Raw genomic sequence first — 27,886 nt, 5'->3', positions numbered from 1 at the left:
GAGTGGGAGGAGTCGGGTTGTGTTTCATCTCACCGCTGCAGGCCGAGCTCGGCCGAGGGTACCCGAGAGGGGCCGAGGCCCGCGCAGTAGCGGTACTGAGTAGAGGCTGCCCGACGCGCCCCACCCGGCACCAGGCGGAGCCAGAGATGCTGGCCAGGGCCGAGCGGCCCCGCCCGGGCCCCCGGCCGCCTCCGGTCTCTCTCTTCCCGCCGCCGTCGTCGCTGCTGCTGCTGCTGCTGGCGATGCTGAGCGCCCCGGTGTGCGGCCGCGTCCCCCGCTCGGTGCCCAGAACCTCGCTGCCCATCTCCGGTAAGATGCAGGAACCCTTGTCCTCAGCCCTTCGCACGGTACCCTGCCCTTGCCAGCAGGTGCCCACACCCACCTGCCCTGCTAACTCCAGTGACAGCCATCTAAGGCCCCTCTGCACGGTGCACACCCCTGTGGGACCAAAGCTGAGACTTCTACCCTGCATCTTTCTATCTCATCTCATCCCACCCCACCTTACTCCATCCCACCTATCCCACCCCCAACCTGGCCCTGCACCTCAGCTCCCAAGACACAACCAGGGTGCTCCCGAAGCCCCTCTTTTCATTAGGGTGCAGTCCTTTACCCTGTAGACCTGGATACTGAGGCCCATGGAGGGCCTGGGGTTTGCCCAAGGTTGTCCATTTCAGTCCTTTATCCCTGTTGCCCACACATACACCCACACCCATCACTTCATTTCCAAGCTCCTGCTATTCCCTGTCTTCTTGCTCTTTCATTCTAATGGGTCATCCCTAGCCCAGAATTTCCGCCCTTTTAGCTTCATTCCCCCCACCCCCACGTCATCCTTTTAAATGCCCTCCCACCCTCATCCAGACCTGTATCCCTCCTGCCCACTTTCCTTATGGCTGACATCCATCCTCCGCTATCAATTCACTTTAACTTTAATTCCCCGAATGTCCGCTGCTCCCCCTGCCCATTCCCTACTTTGAGTGCTAGAAAACACTTCAATGAGCCCATTCAAAGTTCTTCACACAAAACAAAGGAGGGGCTGGAGAGATGGCTCTGTTGTTAAGAGCATTTGGCGGCTTTCCCAGGAGATCTGAGTTCTGTTCCCAGCACCCATGTCAGTGGCTTACAACCACCTGCAATTCCAGCTCCGAGGGAACAGGATTCTGTGGTTACTTATAGTGCATATATACAGACACTAATATACATACATACATACATACATACATACATACATACACACACACATTATGTTTAAAGAAACATAAAAATTATATATTTAATAAAACAAGATAGGGTTTAGGTTCTTTATGAAGACATGGAAAAAGCATAAATGGTGCTCACAGTTTAAATACTTTTTGCTGATCTGGACATGAGTGTGGCACGGGGCTTGTTTTCTTCTCAGTGGGTACAAATGACGCCACAACTCACAACTGGGTCACAGAAACTTAAAGCTTATGCTTAGGCCAAATGACATACACGGATGCTGAGTCCAGAAGTCAAAGCTGAGACCAGAACCTCTGGGGTTTCAGTTTGTGCTGAACCCATACCCTACAAAGAGAGTTACAGATGCCAGTCTTCGCTGATATCCAGGGATCCAGAGAGGCCCAGATGGCAAGGCAAAGCAGAGTAGGTAACACAAACGACTTGGTTCTCCAAAGCCAGAGGTGGAGCAAAGGGGAATTCATGAAAAGCTGTTGTGAACTTTAAATAGTTAAGTGTTTTGGATGCTGAAAATGAGTTGAGTCTGAGTCTAGGTGGAATGCATGGGAAGGAAGGAAGGAAGGGAGGGAGGGAGGGAGGGAGGGAGGGAGGGAGGGAGGGGGGAGGGAGGAGGGGGAGAGGGAGGGAGGGAGGAAGGGAGGAAGGAAGGAAGGAAGGAAGGAAGGAAGGAAGGGTCTGTGAGATGGTGGCATGTTCACTCATGTAATTCTCCCAACACTCTTCAAGGAAGAGGAGGCTCTCAGAGTGCACACAGTGGTAAGGGAAGAGTTGTGTTTCAATGCAGGTTAGTCTATGTCAGAAACACATATCCATCCACTATAGCTTCCGGTTTAATGAGGTAAGTGGAAGTCAAGAGTGTAGGGTAAGACAGGGAGTGGACTCCAAATAGTGCCTGCTGTGGTGGTACACACCTTTAATCCCAGCTGTCAGGAAGCTGAGGTTTTTGAGTTCAAGACCAGCTTGGTCTACAAAAATGATAGTCTATCTCAAAAAAAAAAAAGGCACATCAGGAAAGTATTTATACTCTCTATGGGTACTTTAAAGTACATATCACATTGTTGCGAGTAGAAGTGACAGAGTTAATATTTGCTCAATTTTTTATAGTGTTCTTTTTATAGAAAAAGCATGCCTGACTGGGTCGTGTGCTAACTGTTCTAACCTCCCCAGTTATCTTTCTCTGGGGACAGGAAGATGGTTTGCATGTAGAGATTCTGGTTCCCCCCCTTGTTGGCTACCAGATATTTATTTAGTCCTTGAAAGACAACAAAAATCACCCCCTTTGGGGACTGAGTGTTTCTGACAGGATGGCTGAGTCTCCTCTCCCCTCTTCTCTTCCTGCCAGAGGCTGACTCCTATCTCACCCGGTTTGCGGCCCCTCATACGTACAATTACTCTGCTCTCCTGGTGGATCCTGCTTCTCACACACTTTACGTCGGTGCACGGGACAGCATCTTCGCTTTAACCCTGCCCTTCTCTGGGGAAAAGCCTCGAAGGGTGAGAGATGACAGTGGGGTAACCCAGAGCCAGTAGCATACATTTAAATCCATCATCTTGAGGGTTGTAGGTGGGAGAATTTCATAATAACTAAAGATGTAATGTAATATAGCAGAAGGGGGGGGGAGAGAGAGAGAGAGAGAGAGAGAGAGAGAGATGGAGAGAGAGAGAGAGAGAGAGAGAGAGAGAGAGAGAGAGGGAGGGAGAGAGAGAGAGAGAGAGAGAGACTGCAGCAGCATGAGTTACGTGGGGGTGGTGGGTGGCGGGGGAAGGGTTTTCTGTGAGTGACTGTGGTGGGTATCGGTAAGACCATCACTGTACGAAATAGAGGATGGGGCAGAGGATACCTTACTGAGTGTAAAACCCTTGTCTGCCAGTAAGGGAGGAGATAATGGGAAGGGGGTTTTCTTACCTGTGTCGGCTGTGAGGGGGAGACATGGTAATGGGAGAGAGTCTGAGAGAAGCATAAAGATGGGGAAAGTGCCCAGTGGCATGTTTCAAGGGCAGTGGGCAGTGGTATCTCTAGGATGGTGGTTTTTCCAGAGAGAGAGAGTTTGCAAGCTGATCTCACCATGTATTAGTAAGAACTGTAGTACATTGTGACACAGTGCACAGAAATGTAATTGTGTCCTGATGGACACTCAGAACAGCATTGTCAGTCATAAAGTCATAACTTCTGATATGTTCTATTTCCTTAAATGTGGTTTGGGGTTGGGTGTTCGCTCAGTAGGTGACGTGCTTGCCTGGCACGGACAAATCCCTGCATTTGCTCCCTAGCGCCACATAAAACCTGGTGTAGAGGCATAGGCCTGTGAACTGAGGAGGGGGACAAGATGATCAGAAGGTCAAGGTCAGCCTTGGCCCTATAAAGAGTCTGAGGACAGCCTGAGCTGCCTGAGACCCTGTCTCAAAAATATAAATGTGATTTTGATCTCACAGTTGATTTTTTTTTACTCAGTAGTAGCTAGGGGACTTGGAAAGGAGGTGCAGAGAGTGAGGAATCTTAGATGTTTCCAGATTGTTGAAGCTTGTGGCGTCAGTGCACGCCTGGCCTCAGTGTGCAGTGGGGTGGGGAAGGGAACCTGAAATGAGTTCTTCTTTCTCAGATCGACTGGATGGTGCCCGAGACTCACAGACAGAACTGTAGGAAGAAAGGCAAGAAAGAGGTAGGTGGAAACCCACACCCTGTCCTGAGTGTCTGTGGAGACCTTGGCTCAGCCTCCAGCAGCGCTCCTATCCTGAAGGGTCCAGGCAAAGACTCTAACACCATCGCCCATACACCCCCATACCACAGCTGCCTCTAACTATCTATATCCAACCCTGTCCTTCCTCATATCCACTGCTTCTGATTCTAACCATCTCTAACCCCCACCAGGACGAATGTCACAATTTTATCCAGATTCTCGCCATTGCCAATGCCTCTCACCTCCTCACGTGTGGCACCTTCGCTTTTGATCCGAAGTGCGGGGTTATTGTGAGTGACAGGGGCAGAGGGAGAGGGAGCCTGCAGCAGTGTGAGTTATTTGGGGGTGGGGGTGGGTAGGAGATGCTGGGAAGGGGTTTTTGGGAGTGACCATGTTGAGCATGGTTAAGACACCCAATGTGTAGGATAAGTGTTGGGGGGGGGGTAAAGGATGCCTTCCTAGGGTGGAGCCTTTGTCTGCCTTCAGGGGAGGGCAATTGGAGTTGGGAAGGGAGATGGTCTATAGAGAGTAGATTATGCTAAGTGTAACAAGATGAAGCAAGACAGTGAGTGGGGTTAGGGTTGCTGGTTGGCCTGGGTACAGGACAAATCCAAGAGATGCTTCAGAAGGCAGACACAAATGTTTCTTTGTCCAGTAGATGCTTCGGCCCAACTCTGGAGCCTATTTCTTCTTTAGAACAGGTCAGGCTCTCTTCTGTCATAGTAGGCTTCATCATTTCTGGCATCCTCTGCCAACCCCATTCTCTGCAGGGTGTGACTCTCATGACTTCTGATGTCACCACCCTGTAATGTGGTACCAGCTGGCTCTGTCCTCTGAATCTTTGGGGTGAGACACCCTGCCAACCACATTTTCTTCTAGATCTTGTTTATTGGTGAAAGCCTGTGGGATCTCCCACCCTCACACCCAGGCAGTCTGGGCATGAATATATTCTTAGTGATGTCTAGTCTAGTTACAGCTACATGTTTGGAACTCTGACCTTTCTCTGTTAATTGTACGGTGCTCACCACTGGTCTTCTGGCAGCAGATTTGTGACTGAGTGCTGGGGTGAGTCAGAAAGGCTACTTGCCCTTTGCACACAACAGTGGGCACCATGTTTCTTTCTTGGCTTTGATCCTGAGCTGCAGATATAGGCTGGACTGTTCTGTAGTCTGCACTAATGCATCGATCCACTTGGGCCTAGATAGTACACATCCCCCAACCCTCTCTCCTACAGCATCCTCCTGTCTCTAGTTTAGGATGGATGCAGGCAGCCTCCATGACTTTCCTCAGGTTTAGTTGGGCTTGTGGCATTCTTTCCACACACTCTTTACAAAAGTCTGAGTAAGTTTATTAGTTCTGGATAGTATCTCTGAATCCCATCAACCCATACTGATGGTTTAGTTCTTTATAGTTACCACCAGGTCCACAAGGTAGCAGGGCTATTTTTCCCAGTCTGCTCAGACATACTGTGACCATCCCAGCTCATCTTCTTGAATTTTCCTTTCTTCCTGGGATCTGAGTTAGGACCCTGGTAGGTCCTAGCCAAAGTTCCAAGATGGACTATATTCTGGGAATGCCTGTGGTCGTTGGTGTGTCTGGGGCCCCTATTTATTCTTGAGAGATTTCGGTAATGAAGAGTGGAGCCAGGGTTCTGTGTCCCCCCAGTTCATCTCACCAGTTCAGTGTTTTCTCTGAAGCCTTCTATGTAACAGACGCAGGAACTGAGGGGCCAGTCTCTGGAGGGAGAAGGTTAGCTCTGATAGCCTGCCAAGACCCATCGTGAGCATGCTCTATAGACTCTTTGAGCATCCTCTTGTGCCTTTACTCTCTTATTCTGTCTGATTTTGCTCCTGCTTTCCATTAGTGCTGAAGACTCTTTGAGCATCCTCTTGTGCTTTTACTCTCTTATTCTGTCTGATTTTGCTCCTGCTTTCCATTAGTGCTGAAGCTCCCTGAGTAATGGGGCTGAGGCTGTGGATAACTATTCCCAGACATCTTTGATCTTTGACACAGCTCACTCATTGATGACTGTGGAGAAGTGAAGGTCCCTAGGAAGCCCTGGAGCTAACGGTTCTAGCGAGACTGCTGTCTTTCAGTGCCAGCTCCCACCACACATGACTTGTTGAAGGAACTCCAGCCATTAATAGAGAAACACACTAGGCTTCAATAATGACCACCAGAAAAGCACTGGCCACTCACTGTGTTGCAGGCTTGGGTACCTTATACTCACAATTAAGTTTAATTTTTACCATCACATCATGCTATTCAGGTATGATGTGTTTCTATTTTATATGCAAGAAAACTGATATTCAGAGAAATTAGATACTATGGCTAAGGTTATGTAGCTAGAAGAGGCAGAGCCAGTATTTGAACCTGGATTGGTCTAGATATGTTCTATAACCCTGTCTGTGTGGTCAGCCTGCAACCCAAGGACTTCATCTGACTTCACTCTCTTGTGCCATTTGACATGGTTCATTCATCTTGGAGAATCCTGTTGTTGTTGTTGTTGTTGTTGTTGCTGCTGCTGCTGCTGCTGCTGTTTTCCTATCTGGAGAGGTCTGTTATTTGCCTTCTATTTATTTTTCTGGGGCAAGGCCAAAGGGCCAATGCCAACTCCAACTTCACTACTCAGTAGAGCCTTCCTATCCATCCCCAGATTTCAGCTTTAGGGACTTACCTTCACCACAGCTGATAGTGAGACTGTCTACTGACATGGTGATATAATGAAGAATCTCTTCATACAGACAGAGAAAACATCTTCCAGTGAGAACAGTTTCCATTTTCATACCTTAGTTCAAGGTATCATAGGTTCATTCTAATAATCAGAACCTATTTGATAATCAGAGGATAATCTGAACTTATTTGTTAATGGGTGGCTCACTTTCTCAAAGGTTAGAAGGTTAGATGATATGATTATACCACTGGGGAAATTGGGAGGGAGCTAGTCTTGACATATGGAGTTTTAAGAAGCCGGCAGGTAAGTATTGTGAGAAAGCCCACTGGTTGGGCCACTGGTTTGCATAGAAAGACTGGGAATACAAGAATGAATGGGATGTTTGAGTGATATAGAATGTTACAAAGACTATAGATAGATCCTAAGGATAAACATAGTGGAGCTAGCAAAAGAAGGAGCTAGAGAGACAAGTATCAAATAGGAGGAAGGATCCAGGAAGATAGAGTTTTAAGAGCCAAGGAATGGGATATTTCAAGGAAATGAATTGAAAGTGCCAATTGACAGATAGAGATTGAAGTGGATAGGAATCAGGAAAAGGCCCATCTTTTTGGTCTTTGGTGAAATGGAAGGGAAGAGTTTTAGGCACAGGGATGGGAATACGGTTTGGTTTCTGGCATAATAGATACTTTGGACAGAACAAAGATCATATTGAGAAATAGTAGAAAATAAGTAGGTTGGGTTAGAGTTTGTACTCCAGGGGCAATGGTGGGCTGCATGCATGGGTGTGTGGGTACATGTGTGTGTGTTAGAAGGCTAGATGATATGACTATGCCACTGGGGAAACTGGGAGGGAGCTAGTCTTGACATATGGAGTTTTAAGAAGCTGGCAGGTGAGTATTGTGAGAAAGCCCAACAGAATCACACACACATGTGATTCTGGCAGAGTGATGTGAGGTAAGTATGGCAGTAAACTGGGGATGGAGCTCTTCAGGGTAGAGCAAGGAGTAGCTCAGGTGAGAGAGAAGTGTAGCCATGTTAGGTGCTAACTGAACTTCAAGGTTGCCTGAACACCTCAGTAGTCAAAACCACCATCCTTCGCCTCAGGCAAGGATGACTTCCTTCTTCTCTATCACACACGTGGAGTGCTGTCCTTCTTTGGGGGTCTTTCATTCTAAAATGCTCTTTTGATCCAACTCTCTCCCTTTGGAGAAGCCATCAGATTGCCCGTCATCTTCACAGGCCTTCTTTAAGAATTGTCTAAGTGAATCAAACCTTGTTTGCCATCTGCTGCAAAGAGAGGAGCAACGGATATAGTCCAGTAAGAGCCTTCAGCTCAGGGGACACATCTTTGCTTCCCACCCCTGAGTGCCATCAGAACAAGGAAGCTGGAGCCACAGTGGATGTCTGTTGAGTTTTTGAGCTAGAGGCAGCATGCCTGGAATGGCTGTGGTGTAACTTTGATTTGAAACCAACTACAGCAATGTTCCTTTGAGACATAGCATGAAAGCACCCTTCATTTCCACTTTTAGATGTTGTCTTGAAACTCTCTTAGTGCTGTATCTAAGGTCACTTGTGACCGAGCCTGGTGGAGCTCTTATATCTGTCACCTCCCACCCCTCTGGAGATCCTGGGAAGAAGAAAAAGATCTCTCAAGCGCTAAGATCACGATCTAAGACTTAGGTCCTTCTTCACTGACTTCAGTTTCCTTCTCTGCTTGGATGTGGAACCCTGGCCTTCCCCTCTGTCTTTGGGTGGGAACTGAGAGAGAATGATACTCTGTTTTCTTCAAGGCCCTGGGCTTCAGCTGGTCCCCATAGACATATGGCTTTCTTAGCCCTTCCTCAAAAGGCTGCCTGCTTCCTTCCATCTCTTTGGCTGCAGCACATCTTCTAGGCAGTTACAGACTCCAGAATTTGAGAGGAAAGGTCTTTGTGCAGCCTCATGGTATTTTCTAGGGCTATTCTAGGGATGCTTTCATGGGGGAAGTGTGGGGGACAGGTCTGGGCGGCAAAGAGGAATAAAGCAGAGAAAGAAATGAGTGGGTGGAGGAGGCAGGGGTAAGGCAGCTAGCTGAATACGGAGATGGGAGTGGGGTGAGCGGGGTACGAATGGAGATGGGCTTTTCCTTCATTTGATCTTATGTTTAATTCTCACTGTGAACCTTCTCCATAAACCCTAAACTACCTGCCCCCCTCCCCTTCTGGTCTGTAGGATGTGTCCAGTTTCCAGCAGGTTGAAAGACTTGAGAGTGGCCGGGGGAAATGTCCTTTTGAGCCAGCTCAACGGTCAGCAGCTGTAATGGCTGGTGAGTGGGGAGAGCCAAGAGTCGGTGATTCTTGCTCTAACGACCTCCTTCCCCACCCCTGCTACTCCAATTTCTGTGTCTCTTCTTCCCTTGGGATGTCAACTGCACTCATGTCTCCATTCAGCCTTTCCTGGTGTCCCCGCGTGACTGTGACTACCAACATGTCTCCATAGGATGATATTTTCCCCCTGGCTCCTTTTTAGGGACTGTAGCCTCTGCACTTCTAGTGTGATTGCTGCTTCTGTAGACCCTGTTTTCTTCTCTTACAGCACCCACTCCCGTTGGCAAGAGGGATTGACTGCAGCATATATCGTAATACATTTGGGGAGAGCATTTTAAAAAGAGCATAGTATAGAATGGCACAGTCCGGATGACCTTTCTGTGATAATGAGGTGGTCGAGAGCTCTGTCGGATTTGGCAGCCACTTGCTACCTTGGCCATTAAGCCCTTGAAATGTGACGACTGCAGGGAAAGAAAGAGGGAATTTTAAATTAAGTTGAGTTTAATTTAGGGAAAGTGGCCCCATGCTTCCTGTAGCTATCACTTAACACACTTCTAGAATATCTCTACTTAGAAAACCACTGCCAGTATTTTAGGATATTCCTTTCGAGCCTCTGAGATGTGTGCACACACCCTTAGACACTTAGGCACACTTTGTTGGCCCTTTCTTAGTTCTTCAGCAGAATGGCTGTTTTTCAATTTATTTCATTACCTCCTTTGAAGGAGCCACCTGCAGTTGCTCAGGGTGGACCCCACCCAAACTTCTTTTGGAGAATGATGAATTTATTGGCATAGGGAACAGATTGTTTCTGTACTACATAACCCATATTTTAGGGGAGGGCACCTCACCGAGACTCTCCAAATTCAGAGAAAAGGCCAGCTGTCTTCTCATGATGGCGCAGAAGCGGCAGGAACAGAATAGAAATCTTAGGTGTGTATTTTGACATTTAAAATATTTCATTTTTGACATAAATATAACTTTGAACTTTGCCATGTAACTTTATAAAACTTTCTATATGATCTTCAAATACTTTTTGTTATTTTGAGACAAAGTCACGTGTAGTCCGGGCCAGACTCAAACACTCTCTGTAGCCAAAGGCGAGCCTGAACTCCTGATCCTCCTGCCTCCACCTGCAAGGGCTGGAATGATAGGCTTGCATCTGCCTTATGCACCGTTGGTGAGGAGACCCAGGCTCTGTGAGTGCTAGGCACACCCTCTGCTGAGCTTCCATCCCAGTCTCTAAAGACACTTTGTAAAGACATTTTTAAAATTCCATTCTATCTATCTATCTATCTATCTATCTATCTATCTATCTATCTATCTATCTATCTATCTATCTATCTATCTATCTATATTTGGTTCTTTGAGACAGGGTCTCACTCTGTAGCTCTGGCTGTCCTGGAACTCACTCTGTAGACATGGCTGGTCTTGAACTCACAGAGATTTGTCTGCCTTTCTCTGCCTTCCGAGTGCTGGGATTAAAGGCATACACCACTATGCCCAGCCAAGAAGACAGTTTTAAAAGACATTATGCTATTCATCTTCTGAGCATACTATAAGTTAATCAAATAATTCCAAAATGTTGTTATTTTTTGTTTCCTTCAAAGTTCTTAGTATTATCCGTATTGCGACAGTGAACTTGTATGCGAATGGTCTTTGTCCTCAGTTTCGATCATCCTCTCAGGATTCCTAGAAATGGGTTACCACATTGAAGGGTGTGATATTTTATGGCTCTTTATGGAGAGCTAATGGTGTCTTTAGATGAGGTGTACCAGTTCACACCCTAAGACATCAGTATGGGGGTATTTTATTTTCTCACATTCAATTTGCCATTAATATATTGTTGTCATTTAAGAAAATCTGTGCTAATCTGAGGCTAAAAGCGGCACTTTGCTTTAATGTGTCTGAATGTTAGTGAAGTTGCACTTTTCCCCCTGTTGTAGTACTTATTTTTGTTTCTTCTTGCATACAGTCTCAGTTCAGATAGGGTGTTAGTGTTCCAAGCCACACAACTTTCCCTCTGTGTGTGTGTGTGTGTGTGTGTGTGTGTGTGTGTGTGTGTGTGTGTGGTGTGGTGTGTTTTCTTTGTTTTCTTTGATGTGTATGAATGTTCTGTCTACACGTATGTCAGTTCAACATGTGCATGCCTGGTGCCTTCGGCAGTCAGAGGAGGCATCAGATCCCCTGGGACTGGAGTTATGGGTGGTTGTGGGTCACTGGTGATGTGTGCTTAGAGCTGAACTTGGGTCTTCTTAAAGAACAGCAAGTGCTCTTAACCACTGAACCAGCTTTCCAGCCCTGATTTATTTACTTATTTTTTAGGTTTTGTTTTGTTTTGTTTTGTTTTGAGACAGGACCTCTCTGCATAGTCCTGATTGTCCTGGAATTTAACATGTAGACCAGGCTGGCCATATGTTCACAGAGCTTCACCTGCCTCTGCCTCCCTAGGCTGTGACTAAAGATTTGTGTCTTCACACTGGCTTTTGATTTATACCTTTTTAAAGTTCAGCCTTTCTTCTTAAAGAACAGATAGCCATTTTCCCTTTAAAAAGTTCTCTCTGATTTGGTTCTTTGAATATTTGGAATTTATTTTATGAATGGTGTGAGTGGGGCTCACAGTCTGTCTCTCCTAGCTAGCTAATGCAGGGCTTGTTCTCGTGGATCGAGCTGTTTCTGCTTTCTTCCTCGACACTTGTTGCCAAGGTTATCATAAAATATTTTTTTTCTTATATTTTTGGGCATGCTATAAAAGTTTTTATTACTTGTTAATATTATGGGTTCTTTTGTTGGTTTGGTTTTTTGAGGCAGGGTTTCTCTGTATAGCCCTGGCTGTCCTGGAACTCACTTTGTAGACCAGGCTGACCTTGAACTCACAGAAATCCACCTGCCTCTGCCTCCCGAATGTTGAGATTGAAGGCCTGCACCACCACATCCAGCTTGCATAATATTCTGTACAAACCAAAAATTGACCCTTGGACTGCAAAAGTGAGCTTTGTCCTTACGGATGACTTCATTCTTAAGTCACCCTTCAGTCATACAGGTATGACTTTCTGTTGGAAAGCAAGCAGAAAGCCGAGTAACTATGGTATTCAGCCGCCATGAGCTGCATCACCCAGTGTGGACCCGAGGAGACCTGCTTTGTACAAGCTCAGGTTTGAATAAAACAACTGGGTCAATATTTTTCTTGGCTTTTTACCAACAGTTTTGGCAAAACTCTGAATTGGTCACTGGGGTCATTAAGAAGGATTTCTGAGTTGTAGCTGTTGTAAACACTGTTACATTTTGCAGAATTGTGTATCAACACAAATGACTTCCCAGTTGCAGGAACCTGAGGTCGTTATTAGCATATTAGCTTGCTTTTTTTTTTTTTTTTTTTTCCTAAGCAAAATACTCTTTAAGGACGTGTGAGTCTCTGGATAGCTTGTCTGTTCTGTGAGAAAGAGAATTCCTATTAAGACATGGTTTAAGGAGAGAAACTTTCTTTTAAGCTTATTTTATTGGTTACATTTATTATTATTATTTAATTGTAAATTCTCCTCCAGTGTCCAATTTGATTTGTAATTTTTTCCTTTTCTTTCTTTTTTCTTCTTCTCTATATTTCTTCTTTCTTTTTAAAGACATGGTCTCTCCATGGTCATTGGCTGACATGGAACTGGCCTAGTAGGTTAGACTGGCCTTGAACTTGTAGAAAGCTTCCTGTCTCTGCCCCCTGAGTGCTGAGATTAAAACTGTACACCACCCTGGCCCTGATTTGTATTTTGAATGGCATTTCTCTGATGAAGTCAAGCAGCTTTCCTCATGTTTTCTGGTACTTGTATTTCTTTTGGGATAACCCAAAAACCTAGGGTCTATTGTTGTTGTTGTTGTTAGTGGTTTTTTTAGACAGGGCTCTGTGTGGTCTAGGCTGGCTTTGACCCTCTGCTAATAGTCTTACCTCAGCCTCCCGAGTGCTGGGATAGCAGACCAAAGCATCCATTTCTAGCTGTAAGTACGATTTTGAAATATGACATTTATCGGTACAGCAGTCAGATAAAATGAGCGAAGTCATCTCACTATCTTTATTTGTGATATTTATACTTGGGAAAGTGTGACTATTTGGCAATCGATTCTTATTAGCCTGAAATCACTGGTGGTTCCTTGGCAGTCCCCATGCCTTCTGCTTGCTCTTTGAAGGTTGGCTCCCACCCAGAAGCCTCTTCTCATGCACACAGCTGTGCGCTTAACCAGCCGTGTGGAGTCTTTCTCCACCGCATTCTAGTGGCTCCTGGCTCTTTACCTGCCTCCCAGACCTAACCTGGATGGAGAACACACATCCAGCTGCTTTTCAGACAGTGTGCTTGAGTGTCCCAAAAGGATCTCAAAAACCACTGTGCTCCAACAAAAGCTCACCGTCTTCCTCCGAGTCCCCCAAACCTGCTCCTGGGTTCAGAGTGCTGTTCTTACCCAGGCGCCCACTCCGGAGCCAGCAGCCCACTGTCTGTGGTCTTCCCACCACATCTTGTAGTAAATCAGGTTTTCATGATGCTGAGCTGCAGCTTCTGCTGTGTCTTCTTTTGGAACCCTTCCAGCACCCTTTCCTGTGGATTCCAGAACCGTTCCATCTGGTGACAATGCTCCTGCCAAGGTGCCCTGCAAGTGTTCAGGTGTGCAGCTGCTGCCACATCTTAGGTCAAACCCGACCTCCGAAATCCACATCTGCCCCTGGACATCCAAGTATACGCTGAAACGTGACAGTCATAGGATCCTGTATGGCCAACAGAGAGCAGTAAGGGGCAAACACGTTATCTCTCGTGGCTTACTGATGAGAAAAGATAACTTGCTCAACTAATCCTTAGATAAGGAAATGGAAAACGTGGTGGAATCGAAGCAGAAAGACTGTGAGAGCAGCAGCAGCTGGGTGTGGTGGCCCGAGCCTATAGTCCTGGCACTGTGGAGGAGGAGCTGGGGGATCAGGAGTTCAAAGCCATTCTCAGCTAGAGAGTGAGTCCTAGGCCAGACCGGGCTTCATGAGACCTTGTCAAAAAAAGGAACAGGAAGGGAGGGAGGGAGGTAGGAAAGGAAAGGAAAGGAAAGGAAAGGAAAGGAAAGGAAAGGAAAGGAAAGGAAAGGAAAGGAAAGGAAAGGAAAAAGAAGGAAGGAAGAAGGGAGGGAGGGAGGGAGGGAGGGAGGGAGGGAGGGAGGGAGGGAGGAAAGAAGGAAGGAAGGAGGGAGGGAGGGAGGGAGGGAGGGAGGGAGGAAAGAAGGAAGGAAGGAGGGAGGGAGGGAGGGAGGGAGGAAAGAAGGAAGGAAGGAGGAAGGAAGAAAGGAAGGGAGGAAGGGAGGGAGGGAGGGAGGGAGGGAGGAAGGAAGGAAGGAAGGAAGGAAGGAAGGAAGGAAGGAAGGAAGGAAGGAAGAAAGGAGCCTGACCATAAGAAGGAAAACTAGAGCATATTAATGATCTTCTCTTTAAAACCAAACAATCCCAATTGTTAATTTTCTCTAACCCTGAGCATTTTGAGAGATGGAGGCAGGAAGATCTGGAGGTCAAGGCTGTTTGTTCTAGGTTGCAAAGTAGATTGTTGGTTTTTGTTGTTGATATTGTTTTGTTGTTGAAATTCTTTTGGATCTGTTTTATTTTATGTGTGTTGAGTGTTTAGCCTGCACATGTGTCTGTGTACCACATGCACCCTTGGTGCTCCCGGAGGCCAGAAGATGGCACTGCATCTCCTGACGCTGGAAGCAAGGATGGTTGTGGACTACCATGTGGGCTCTGACAGTCAAACAAGGTCTTTTGCAAGATCAGCAAGTGCTCTTAACCACTGAGCGATCTCTCCAGTACCTCAAATGGAAAATTGAGACTCCAGGAGTATAATGGGTACTTGCTGCTGGTACACACCAAGTCTGTTAATTTCAGGTGGCTAACACTTCTGGGACCTGTGTCCCCAGGTCATCTAGACAAGTAGGGATCAGTTTCACAGACAGTTGTTTGTTTTTTGGTTCTGTTTTGTTTTGTTTTTATCTTTTATGGCTTTCAATCTCTTTTTTTAATTATTTTTTCTATTTCTAAAGTGAAAATATTTTAATTTTTGAGTTATTAAAGTAAAAGATGTTAACTACAAAAAAAAATCAATGACTCTGAAAGTATAAAGAAAAACCTAGCCAGGTATGGAGCTATACACACCTTTAATCTCAGTACTTGGGAAGTGGGGGTAGGGAAACCAGGGTCATCTTTCCCTACATGGGGAGTTTGAGGCCAGCGTGTGTTACATGAGATGCTGTCTCAATACTCTCTGTCCTCACTGAACTCTATGTTATACTGTGGTCATCACACTGGGTCATCACACTGGGTCATCACACTGTGGTCATCACACTGTGGTCATCACACTGGGTCATCACACTGGGTCATCACACTGGGTCATCATACTGTGGTCATCACACTGTGGTCATCACACTGGGTCATCACACTGTGGTCATCACACTGGGTCATCACACTGGGTCATCACATTGTGATCATCACACTGGGTCATCACACTGGGTCATCACACTGTGGTCATCTCACTGCTCTCTTTTGAAGGTTTTTAGTTTTTCTTGTTGTTTGTTTTGTGCAAGAGCTTTACTGCTGAGTTCCACCCCAGCCACCAGGCTCTTTTGTTTTGTTTTTGTTTTTTTGTTGTTTTTGTTTTTTATTTTTGAGACCAAGTCTCACTGTGTGATTATGGCTATTCTGGAACTCACTATATAGACCAGGCTGGCCTCAAGATCTGCCTGCTTCTGTCTCCCAAGTGCTGAGTTTAAAGGTGCACCATTATACCCTGCCCTCAGTCTCTAGACCTGTGTAGCCTAGGCTAACCTGGGGCACCTAATACTCCTACTTCAGCTTCCTACTTCAGTGTTGGGGTTTTCTGGCATGTACCACTGAGCCAGATGTGTAGTTGAATGCTTACCAATTGATCTACTCAGCAATAAATAGCCAAACAGTTACATATTTATGAATATTTTACTATATGAAAGTACAGTTCTGTCATATTGGAATTGAGAATGTCTGGGACAGTCTAGAATGTCTTGTGGTCTTATGTCCTCCTACAGACATGATCTTCATATCTGTGCGGTTGATGTCCCTTCTGTAAATATTTGAGATCATGGTAAGCCTCTGCATCTGGACAACTGCTACTTACATTCCAAGGTGTCTGTCCCTTTTTCTGTCCCCTAGTGTCAGTGACCCTTTTCTAGTCCACCTTCAGGGACAGTTCTCTTCCGCCATTGCAGGTTCCAGTCTTGCTAGCTCTTTAGGGTAACAATCCCTTAGAGCATTTTGAAACCCTTTGCCTCCGGTGCTAACTAGGCCTTTGTGTGATTATCTGTGATCCCTCTTCAATTTTATTTATCACCTTTATCCTTGAAGACATGCTCCCTAAATATACATAACTGTCTGCTTCACACGTCTTCCATTCTCAGGACAGCGTGGCACAGCTTCTTATGGCTCACGGAGGTTTGGTTTTAGGGTTTTCTGTGTATGGTGTTGTTAAGGACCTTTCCCTTTCCCTTTCCCTTTCCCTTTCCCTTTCCCTTTCCCTTTCCCTTTCCCTTTCCCTTTCCCTTTCCCTTTCCCTTTCCCTTTCCCTTTCCCTTTTTTCAGACAGGGTTTCTCTGTGTAGCCCTGGCTGTCCTAGAACTTGATCTGTTAACCAGGTTGGCCTTGAACTCCTTGATTTTTTTTCACCATCACAAAGGACAAGAGCTTTGCTAAGCATCCCTGACACTTCCTTTTCCCTGAGAAACATTGTCACCCAGACCTGTCTCCTGTCTCTGCCTCATGAGTGCTGGGATTAAAGGCATGTGCCACTACTGCCTAGGTTCTAGGCACCATTCTTCAATCAGTTTTCCAGTATCAGTTCTCTCTCACCTACCACCTAGCAAGTACAGAGTGTTGGCTCATGTGGGGTTCCATTAGTTGCTGGGACCTGTGACTAATATTTAGGTTTTCTGTCCTAAACTCTTCTGGAAGGGATTGGCATGTCACTTGACAGCTGCTCCTCCTCTGCTAGCAGCAAGACATGTCTCTGAAGTTCTACAGGGACTGTCACCGATGGTACAGAATGCATACCGTGTGGCTGGCCCTCGCGAGGGTTCTGTACTTGTTTTCTAGCATCTGCACTGATGAGTGGAAGGTGGCTTTCTCCCTGTTCTGCATTTGAAGAGCCTGGGATTTAGGAAAGCCAGTTTGCCCAAGATTGTTGTCTAGTGAGTGCTCTCGGGGTTCAACCCCAAGTCTTCTGATGCCAAAACCCTGCCCACAATCTCAAGCGGTGGAATCACCTCTCCTTCCCACCTACACCCTGCAAGGAGGTTTTCGGTCTACAAGTCTCCCAGGCCTCTTGGCTGTTTTTCACTTTGCACTGAGTGTTGTTTCAAGGCTGGGTATCTGGCCACTGCTAACAACGCACAGCCCTTAGGGAGCATCTGTTAGCCAGCATGTCTCTGCTTCCTTCTGCATGACCCTGCTCTCTCCTGCTTCCCCGGGCTAGCACAAGCCCCTTCAAGCCCTTGCTTCCTTCTCCCGGCTCTCTGATCTGACCTCTCAGCTGCCTGCAGAATATTCTCCTTTAGACGGTGGTGTTCCTCAGGGCACCCTAGTCTATTTGCATCTCTGATCAGTACCTTTGTGTTGTTCCTATTGGGACCTAAACAGGATGTGTAGTGACGCGTAGGTGATGGCTTTGGCTGTGTTTCCTGGACCATCCTTAGTTGCCTTCTTGAATTTCCCATGTCTCCTGAAAGCCCTTTTGCCTTAGCATGTCCAGGAGTGAATGCCCTTCTTCTCCGGCTGCCTTCTTCACAAGCCTTCCTCTGTTGTTTCCTGTCCTGGTTACTTATGTCTGACAAACCACAGAGATGTTATCTTTGTCTATTCTTTCATCTCTCCGATTTCAGTTTGTGCTCAGTCTGCACTAACACACTTTCTCTTAGAAGTACCTTCTTGGCCTCTCCCCTTTCTTCTTTGCCTCCTCTGGGTCTTCCATGCTTCTTGAGCTGTGTGAATGGTCCTTTGTTGCTGTTACTTCTCCTCTGCATCTTCTCTTTCTCTCTTTTCTTCTCCCCTTTCACCCTCTTCCATTTCCTCTTCCTCTTCTCCCTCTTCTCTTTTGGAAAACATAAACATCACTTTGTTGTAATGAGTTCACAAATCAAAACATCACACGAGGAATTTAATGTTGAGGTGGCTCCTCTTCTTCATTTTCACTTCCTGTGTGTGTGCATATGTGTGTGTGAGTGTGTGCATGCGCGTGTGCATACTGCATGCATGTGATTGGGTACCACGTGACTGCAGTACCCAAGGAGGTCAGAAGAGGACGTTGGAACCTCTGGGACTAGAGTCAAGGATGGTTGTGAGCCTCCATGTAGATGCTGGGCATCAAACTCAGGTCCTCTGCAAGAGAAGCCAGGGTTCTTAATGGTTGAGCCATCTTTGTTGTTGTTTTGCTTTGAGACAGGGTTTCCCTGCATAACCCTGGCTGTCATAGAACTTGCTTTCTAGACCAGGCTGACCTTGAGATCTGTTTGCCTCTGCTTCCAGAGCCCTGTGATGAAAGGCATGTGCTTCTTGTTTTTTGATTTCAGACTTGCATTCAATTTCTGATCTTCCTACCTCAGCCTCCCTACTGCTGGGATTACAAATTCACACCACCATGCCTGGCCATTATCATTGTCAGTATCACCATCACCATCACCACCATCACCACCACCACCACCACCACCACCACCACCATCACCATCACCATCACCATCACCATCACCATCATCATGGTCTTCTTACCCAGGACTTAGGGCTTACTAGGCTCTACCGTTGAGCTATACTCCAGCCCTCATTGCTTTCTTTATAAACCCCAATTGATTATGTTACACTCCCCATTTAAAAAAAAAACTCCACTGTTCTCTTCCCTGTGAGATAAAGACTTCGTGTCCTGATATGTCAGAGCACACTTCACAAACGAGGACACATCTCCATGCCTCTAGCCTTGCCTCTGTTCATTTGCTTGGTGCAGAAACGTCTGCCCCTTTGGGCATCAGCCACCATGGTCCTTATGCCTGAGTATGGCTCCTTTGTTCACTGCTTCCCTGTCTTTCTCCCTGATGCCCTCTAACTGGCAAATTTTTTATTCTTCGGAGATGCTATGGGTCTGGGAATATAGCTCAGGTGGTGTAACAGTTGCCTGGCATATGCAGGGTCCCAGTTTCAATCCCTGGTACCTCTCTGCTGCCCCTCAAAAGATGCTGCAATCCCAGATAGGCATGGCTGGATCATCGTCTGCCTGTCTCCCTCCCCCAGTTCAGGACTCCTGGTCCCTGAACATCTGCTTGTCCTCCTTGCCCCAGAAGGTGATGCGCTCAGCACAGTGCCTTGTGCACAGCAACTGATGGAATCCTGCCACCTTGCTTTTCCCAGAATGCCTGTGCTTCATGAGAGACCCTGGGTGCCCATGACTTTCTATGGCCCACAGCCACTTTCTTATTCCTTGTGTCTGACCCCTTGCCCATGTTATTCATGGTGGCAGAGCTGTTCCTCTCTTGTGTCCCAACGTGCCTGTGATTCATCTCTTACCCCCACTATTCCTAGAGTGCTGGAGACTGTCTCAGTGCAGGAGACACTCCTCACTTTCTGTGAAGCTTCCTCTCATCAAACTGAGCTGGTATTTCCCAAAGTGTGGCTTGAACCACTTGTTATCAGTGTGACTTCTGCCTGCTTGAAATGCAAGGTGTTGGGACATGCCCCGATTTTACCCAGTTAGAGTTGCTGGGCCTGATGACCTACATCAAGTATCCACGTGATCCCAGTATACTCCTTAGCTGTGAATGGTTCCAGGGTAGTGTACCCAGCAGTGTTCAGAAAGAACACGGGTTCTCTACTCCATAGTGGAAAACTTGGGGTTTGCTGCAAAGCAAAGGCCACCGCCTGGGGAGTCTGAGGACAGTTAGCTCTCACCAGGTTACTGCAGTGACACCCAATGTCTGCTAGAGAAGCCTTTCTGCTCCTGTCATGCCTGGGTCCTTCTGGCATTTCTCCCTCAGTGCAGGCTTCCTACTCCAGCACTTCCTGTGAGTCAGGTGTCCCCCGTGATGACATTTGGTGCATGCTCAGTCTGTGTGTTGCTACTCTGCTTTGTCCCACGCCCTGCCTGTGACTGTTTCTGCTTCCAGGTGTCTCTGACTGCTCATCTCCTTCCTGTCACCCTGCAGGGGGCGTCCTCTACACCGCCACTGTGAAAAACTTCCTGGGGACAGAGCCGATTATCTCCCGAGCTGTGGGTCGAGCTGAGGACTGGATTCGAACAGAGACCTTGTCATCCTGGCTTAATGGTGGGAAGAGGGACAGGGTCACCTGGGACACAGGTCAGGTGGAGGCTGGGTAGCCCCAGGCTGTCTGAAGATCTGAGGTCATTGGTTTCTTCAGCCCCAGCCTTTGTCGCAGCTATGGTCCTGAGCCCGGCTGAGTGGGGGGATGAAGATGGAGACGATGAAATCTTCTTTTTCTTCACGGAGACCTCCCGAGTCTTGGACTCATATGAGCGCATCAAGGTCCCACGAGTGGCCCGTGTGTGTGCGGTGAGAGCTCTGTCCTGGCTGGCTGTCATCTCCCAGTGTTTTGGCCTTCCATCTCTTCCTCCCTGGGCCTCTTTCGCCTCTCTCCTCTGTCTGGTTTGTTCTCCACCTAGGCTTCTCTCATGGGAGCTTGAGGAAGGTGAGGGAGAAGGCTCTGGCCACTCTGGCGACTCTAGCTCTCCCCCACACTTACCTTCGCAACACACTGTCTATAGGAAGTTGGGTTACATTAGAAGTTTAAGGAAGGATGTAATGATGGACCCAGGTTCAAGTCCTGCCCCACCACTTCCTGCCTCTGTGACCTCTCTCTTGTTCCTTGGCACCTTTGAAGCGTATATGTAGAGTTTTTATAACAACCGAGGACAAATTGGTTTTAAGGACTAAGTGAAGTCACAGTTCTTTGTCATGATTTACGTTGTCAGTGTCCTTGTTATCACAATCCTATCCATCTCTGCACCCTGTTACCCCCAGTTTCTCAGATTATGTCTGTTCTTCTCCATGTCTGTCTGTCCGCGTGCTATGAACTCAGGTAGCACACACAAGGGTCTACACATGTTTTATCTAGTTTTGGTCTTCTAAAGAGTGTTTCCCATGTTCCTGTCACCCCAGGGGGACCTTGGGGGCCGGAAGACCCTTCAGCAGAGATGGACGACGTTTCTAAAGGCTGACCTGCTGTGTCCAGGGCCCGAGCATGGAAGGGCCTCGGGGGTTCTGCAGGATATGACAGAGCTTCGACCTCAGCCTGGCGCGGGGACCCCCCTCTTTTATGGCATCTTTTCCTCCCAGTGGTGAGGGGGTCCTGGTGTGGATGACGGGGTGACGGGGGGAGGGGTGTCCGTGGAGTTGGTATGGTCACTGCAGGTGGACTCTCTTTCCCTCGGCTGCATGGCTCCTGTGTGCTTCTCGGGGATCCAGTCCTTTGATAAGGGACGAGTTGCTGTCACCTAGCTCTCTCCAGATACTTAGCTCCAATCTGTGACTCCTCCAGGGAAGGAGCCGCCATTTCTGCTGTGTGTGCCTTCCGACCCCAAGACATCCGGGCAGTGCTGAATGGTCCCTTTAGAGAGCTAAAACATGACTGCAACAGGGGACTACCTGTCATGGACAACGAGGTGCCCCAGCCCAGACCTGGAGAGGTGAGGAGGGGGTGGGGCAGGTCTTCATCACAACCTTGATTTTTTTTTCCACCATCGTAAAGGACAAGAGCTTTGCTAAGCATCCCTGATACTTCCTGTTCCCTGAGAAACATTGTCACCCAGACCTGTCTCCTTTAGTGCATCACCAACAACATGAAGTTCCAGCAGTTTGGATCCTCACTCTCCCTGCCAGACCGTGTGCTCACCTTTATCAGAGACCACCCGCTCATGGACAGGCCCGTGTTTCCAGCTGATGGCCGCCCCCTGCTGGTCACTACGGATACAGCCTATCTCAGAGTTGTGGCTCACCGGGTGACCAGCCTCTCAGGGAAAGAATATGATGTGCTCTACCTGGGGACAGGTATACAGCATCAAGCAAGTTGCCCATAACGTCACCACAGAGAGGTGCCCTGTGACATCCAGGCACCAGGGTTCCAGGCACAGTGCCAGCTAAGCCATTTTCTTGCCCTTTTCCTTCCTCCCAGAGGATGGGCACCTCCATCGGGCTGTGCGCATCGGAGCTCAGCTCAGTGTCCTGGAGGATCTGGCCTTGTTCCCGGAAACACAGCCGGTTGAAAGCATGAAATTGTACCATGTGAGTTGTGTATTCGGGGAGCCTGCTGGGGAGAGTCGAGTCTGTGGCCAGTTAACGGTCTGGTCTGGACGATGAGCACATTTTCTCTCTCGCTCCATTTCTACAGGATTGGCTTCTGGTGGGCTCCCATACTGAGGTGACACAAGTGAACACCAGCAACTGTGGCCGTCTCCAGAGCTGCTCAGAATGTATCCTGGCCCAGGATCCCGTGTGTGCCTGGAGCTTCCGGCTCGATGCTTGTGTGGCCCATGCAGGCGAGCACCGTGGGTGAGTGGGGCTGCTTTGCTTTGCTCTCTTGCCTGCCCGCCCTCCTGGACTCCGCCCTCCCATATGGCTGTCTCATCTGCCGATGCCATTCCCTCTGTGTGTGGCTTCTTGTTTGGAGCCGCATCTCTTGCCTGCCCGTCGGTTAGCTCATGTTAACTCATCTGTCTGCCCGTCTGGTGCTGTCTAATTAATGCTAGACCGGGCATTGCACACATTGTACCTCGGATGATAGTGACTCCAGCTCCGAAGTGGATCATTGCTCCACTGGCTTCCTCCACCTCCACTGCCACCAAGCCAGCGTGGTGTGCGTGCGTGTGTGTATGTATGTGTGATGTATTAGAGTGTATATGTATGTGTGTGTTTGTATATGATATGTGTGTATGTATGATGTATATTTATGTAAGGTGTGTGTATGTGTATACATGAGGACTGGCAAGTGTATGTCATTGCCTCAGCTTGTGTGTCAGAGGACAGAGGACAATCCCTGCTAGTTTTCTTACACTTTGAGACAAGGTCTGTCTGTGGCTCACTATTTTGTATTCAAGCTAGCTGCCCTCAAGCTTCTAGTTTCTTTTGTCTCTTCATCAGGCGATAGGGCTGCACAGGGACTTGTGAGATACCTGTCCTACTGTGGCCAACTTTGAGGCCGGTTCTGGGGAACCAAATTCACTTAATCAGGTTTGTACAGCAGGCACTGTTTCCACTGAGCTATCCCCAACCCAGTCACTTCTCACTGGGGTCTCCTAATTCTGGGCTCCTGCCATCCATTTGCCTCTCAGAGGTGACCTTAAAAATATACCACACGGAAGCAAACCCTGACGTCCCTCCCTCACTCTGAATAATTCAGAATGACTCTCTTGTCACATAAGAAATCTCCTAAAAAGATCTTATCCTTGGAAATCTTAAATATTTAAAAGTACGATGAATGAATAAATGTGACTAAAATGATAAATTTGTGTATCTCCACCCCTTCCACCACTGCTGCCTGACCAACACTGTTTTTAATGACTTCGCTGTCAGTTATTTTGAAGCAAATCTTTCTTAGATATCATGTTATTTTATTCATAAATCTTTGAGTATCTGTGGCATACAAGGACACTAAAACAAAAGAAAAGGGTGCTGGAGAGAGACATGGGTCAGCAGTTAAGAGCACTGCTTGTTCTTCCAGAAGACTCAGGTTCAATTCTTCCCACCTACAGGATGGCTCACCGTTCCAGGGGCTCCAGTGCCCTCTTCTGGCCTCTGAGGGAATTGCACCCTTGTAGTGCACTGAGGTGGGGAAAAGGTGCAGGCTGCCTGAGGAATGACAGATTGTCACTCAGTACAGAATGAAGACTGTCCTCTGGGCTCAACACACACACACACACACACGTATGTCCACGTTCACACACACAAACATAAATATACACACACAAAATAATCATGTTACATAATAGGTAATACTTATGTAGCCATACCCAATCCTTAACTTTTTAGTGTTATCAAATATACAGTGATGTTTCAGTTTCCTCATTTGCATATACTTAACCTGTATAATTCAAGATTCAAATAATACCATCAATACTCGTAGGCTTATTTGCTTTATAAATATATTTTAATTAAAAAAAATACTGTGATAATGTCTTAATCTGTAGCCCACACTGGCCTAGAGCTCACCCTAATCTGTAGAACCCGGGCTGGCCTCAAATTCATAGTGATCTCTCCTGCCTCATCTTCCCACACACTGAGATTATAGGCGTCACGATTAGTGCCTAATCCAAACCTAGGTCTGTGAGGGTCGGGAGGCCCCCTCCCCTGAGCTAGTCTCAGCTGTTAATTTAAATTCTCTTAGTGGAATAGTTTTGGCCAGGTGCTTGCAAAATTCTTTTTCATTGTAACACTAGGATTTTCCGTTTTGAAGCCCATGGCAGGCCACCAGCCTGGCCTCACACCCAGCCTTTTACCTGGGTGCTGCAGGTTTACGGCAGGGCCTCATGCTTGCATGGCAATCTTGTTTACCACGACTCACAGCCCCTCCCCCAAGCCTTCAGGTGTAAAGGAGAGGGCACCCTGTAGCCATGGACAGCAGTTTCACTTCTCAGATTTCCCTGCCTCTTAGGGGATACCCACCAAGCACGTTTCCAACAGATTGTCAGCTAGGAATATGTGGATACTTGACAGGGAAAAGCCTTGAGGTACATTAAGGAAAGATTTGGTGGAGGGGTGAATGCTGACTAACTCCAGGAGTGATTTCTAACATGATGGGTTCTGGAGTCAGGACTGTGATAACCGAGTACTGTGATAACTAAGTACTGTGTTAACTGAGTACTGTGGTAACCAAATACTATGATAACTGAGTACTGTGATAACTTAGTACTGTGTTAACTGAGTACTTTGTTAACTGAATACTGTGACAACCAAGTACTGTGATAACTAAGTACTGTGGTAACCAAGTACTGTGATAACCAAATACTATGATAACTGAGTACTGTGTTAACTGAGTACTTTGTTAACTGAATACTGTGACAACCAAGTACTATGATAACTGAGTACTGTGGTAACCAAGTACTGTAATAACCAAATACTATGATAACTGAGTACTGTGATAACTTAGTACTGTGTTAACTGAGTACTTTGTTAACTGAATACTGTGGCAACCAAGTACTGTGATAACTGAGTACTGTGGTAACCAAGTACTATGATAACTGAGTACTGTGATAACTTAGTACTGTGTTAACTGAGTACTTTGTTAACTGAATACTGTGGCAACCAAGTACTGTGATAACTGAGTACTGTGGTAACCAAGTACTGTGGTAGTGGGAGTACCGTGGGGCTGAGTACCATGGTACTGTGAGGGTCTGAGGAAGGTGCAAGCACATTGGAACACTAGGTTTACCAGATATTCTCTTCTCTGTAGGATGGTTCAAGACATAGAGTCAGCAGATGTCTCTTCTTTGTGTCCAAAAGAACCTGGAGGTTTGTATGGCTCAGAGAAATGCGGGTGGAATGTATAGAAAGGGGCTAGAGAGTTGATCTTTTTTGTCTCATTCAAAAGACTTGATCCCATGAAGACATGGCAGTCCAGGACCCAGGACCCAGGACCCAGGGCCTTTCCATTTTTGGGAATCCCTTTTGGCAATGTCCCTACATATCTTATATATGACATCTCTCCATATGCCCCCATCCTACTTCCTGCCTATAGCTTCATGTCTTTTGTGTCTTTGCCTTCTCTCCACAGAACATCCGGTAGTGTTTGAAGTTCCAGTGGCTACGGTGGGCCACGTGGTCCTGCCGTGCTCCCCCAGTTCTGCCTGGGCATCCTGTGTGTGGCACCAGCCCAGTGGAGTGACTTCGCTCACCCCACGAAGGGATGGGCTAGAGGTGGTGGTGACCCCAGGGGCCATGGGGGCTTATGCTTGCGAGTGTCAGGAGGGTGGAGCCGCCCGTGTGGTGGCTGCTTATAGCTTGGTGTGGGGCAGCCAGAGGGGGCCCGCAAACCGGGCCCACACCGTTGTGGGGGCTGGGCTGGTTGGCTTTTTCCTGGGTGTTCTAGCAGCATCTCTCACTCTCCTCCTGATTGGTCGCCGTCAGCAGCGGCGGCGACAGAGGGAGCTTCTAGCTAGAGACAAGGTGGGCTTAGATCTGGGGGCTCCACCTTCTGGGACCACAAGCTATAGCCAAGACCCTCCCTCTCCTTCACCTGAAGATGAACGGCTGCCCCTGGCCCTGGGTAAGCGGGGCAGTGGTTTTGGTGGCTTCCCTCCACCCTTCCTGCTGGATTCTTGCCCGAGCCCAGCCCACATCCGGCTCACTGGGGCTCCTCTGGCCACGTGCGATGAGACGTCTATCTAAAGCCAGGAAAATGACTGCCAGCCATGAGCAATCTCTGGAACTAGCGGCTACGAAGACCAGGGTCACTGAACCTGGGAGACGATCATGGCTGCTCCATTCTCTTGGAGTCTGTGTGATCACACGTCAGTGTCTGTCCTCTGGACCTGGATGAGCTGAGGGCCAGACCTTTGCCTGATTCCTGATTCTCATGAGAGATCAACCCTGTAGCCCTCTGCTATGGCCTCTTGTCTTGGGCCCATCATCAGCTTGTGGGGTGGAGCAAGGACACAGGCTCTGATTTGCTTATGGTGGGCCCCCGGAAAGAGGGAGCACTGCGGGGTGGTTGGAGCGCGTGTGCCCTGCATCCGTGTGGTGCCTGTATGATGATTTTCCAGTTTGCTGACTCTGGGGAGCGCATGATCCCCGGACTGCCTTGAGATCTCTCCCAACTCAGTTTCCCTTTGTCCCTTGAAGAGTGTGTGTCTATACACTGGTGTGCCTCGAAGACCTGTCCAGGTGTGTGTGGATGACAGGGCCGGTGCCTAGGTGCTTTTGGGGGGTCGGAGAGGAAGGTTGGAACGGGGGACAACTTTACCCTCGGTAGCCAGTGAGGGAAACCACACGACCCCATCACCCCACAGCGCTTCTTCAACTTTGAGCAAAGTTCCCAAAGTGACCTTCTGGTGGGAAGGGCAGCAGGACACGTGGCCCCGTCCTTCTCCTCATCTTTCTCCTCTGGCTGCCACCACTGCCGTGCCACCGCTGCTTTTTCCCTGGCTGGAGTGGAGGCTGAGCCCTCTTTCCTTGGCTTCCATTTAAAATGAACTTCACAACATTCTAGCTATTGAGGGATGACAAAAGGAACCCAGAAAAGTGTGTAGGAAATTACAAGCAGGTTCAAGAAGATTTGCCTCAGTGACTTTCACCCTTGCCCTAAAGCAGGAGTCCCCTAGCAGGACTCCCTGAAATTGTATGCAAAGAAATGTCTGTCCATGTGTGGCATGTGTGCGTGCGTGCGTGTGTGTGTGTGTGTGTGTGTGTGTGTGTGTGTGTGTGTGATGGCTTTCATCAGATTCTCAAGGCCTTAATGAGGTTAAAGGACCATGGTCCATAGTCACCACACTTGGGCCACATAAATGGAGGAGGTGTTGCTGTGAGGCAGTTCCTCCCTGGCCTGCTGCCTGAGGCCAGTCCCTGGACACACTGCTGCTGGAGATCCCACCTCTCTCCAGTCCTCCTCGGAAGCTAGTGAAGCTAGGCTCTGCACGTGCTTGAAGACACCATCGCCTCCTTTCTTGCTTCGTTATTCCTGTGTGCGCTGCATCTGCTCCGTCCTGCTCTTGGCCTGTGAATGTGCCTCGTCCATCCCTGGTGAGGGACCTCGAACCCCGGTGAGGATGCAGCCCTTTCCAGTTGAAGTTTCTGTTCTACTTTCCTTGACAGCAGCCTGTGAATTACTCAAGAGTCCCCTTGGGTTTGGAGTTACCAGTGGCTTTGAGTAGGATCTTTGGCACGTAGTCTAACCTAGGGACATTGGTTATTCATCTGTAAAGTGGGGATATACCTACCTCAGGGTTGCTGCAAGGATCAAACGAGGAAACGTATGAACAATAAAGCATTACCCAGAG

At 47.8% G+C, this 27,886-nt stretch overlaps 1 protein-coding gene across 4 annotated transcripts; it reads left to right on the top strand.

Annotated features, from left to right (window-relative positions):
* Sema4f (sema domain, immunoglobulin domain (Ig), TM domain, and short cytoplasmic domain) lies at positions 1 to 27,886 on the top strand. Of its 4 annotated transcripts, NM_011350.4 has the most exons (14): positions 1 to 309; positions 2,558 to 2,709; positions 3,816 to 3,875; positions 4,085 to 4,183; positions 8,779 to 8,872; positions 20,088 to 20,207; positions 20,302 to 20,453; positions 21,060 to 21,238; positions 21,439 to 21,586; positions 21,725 to 21,947; positions 22,072 to 22,181; positions 22,288 to 22,448; positions 25,345 to 25,403; positions 25,666 to 27,885. In NM_011350.4, exons 1-14 carry the CDS (start codon positions 147 to 149, stop codon positions 26,277 to 26,279), a joined length of 2,334 nt encoding a protein of 777 aa, NP_035480.3. In that variant the 5' UTR covers positions 1 to 146; the 3' UTR covers positions 26,280 to 27,885. The 4 variants fall into 4 exon arrangements, with proteins under 4 accessions (NP_035480.3, NP_001295303.1, XP_011239566.1 ...); NM_001308374.1 differs by lacking the exon at positions 8,779 to 8,872; XM_011241264.2 differs by lacking the exons at positions 4,085 to 4,183; positions 8,779 to 8,872 and having other exon boundaries at positions 10 to 309; positions 25,666 to 27,886.

Source organism: Mus musculus, chromosome 6 (assembly GCF_000001635.26).
Source record: "Mus musculus strain C57BL/6J chromosome 6, GRCm38.p6 C57BL/6J".
Lineage (NCBI taxonomy): Eukaryota > Metazoa > Chordata > Mammalia > Rodentia > Muridae > Mus > Mus musculus.
Note: the sequence above shows the minus strand (reverse complement) of the source record. Positions and strands in the feature narration are given on the sequence as shown.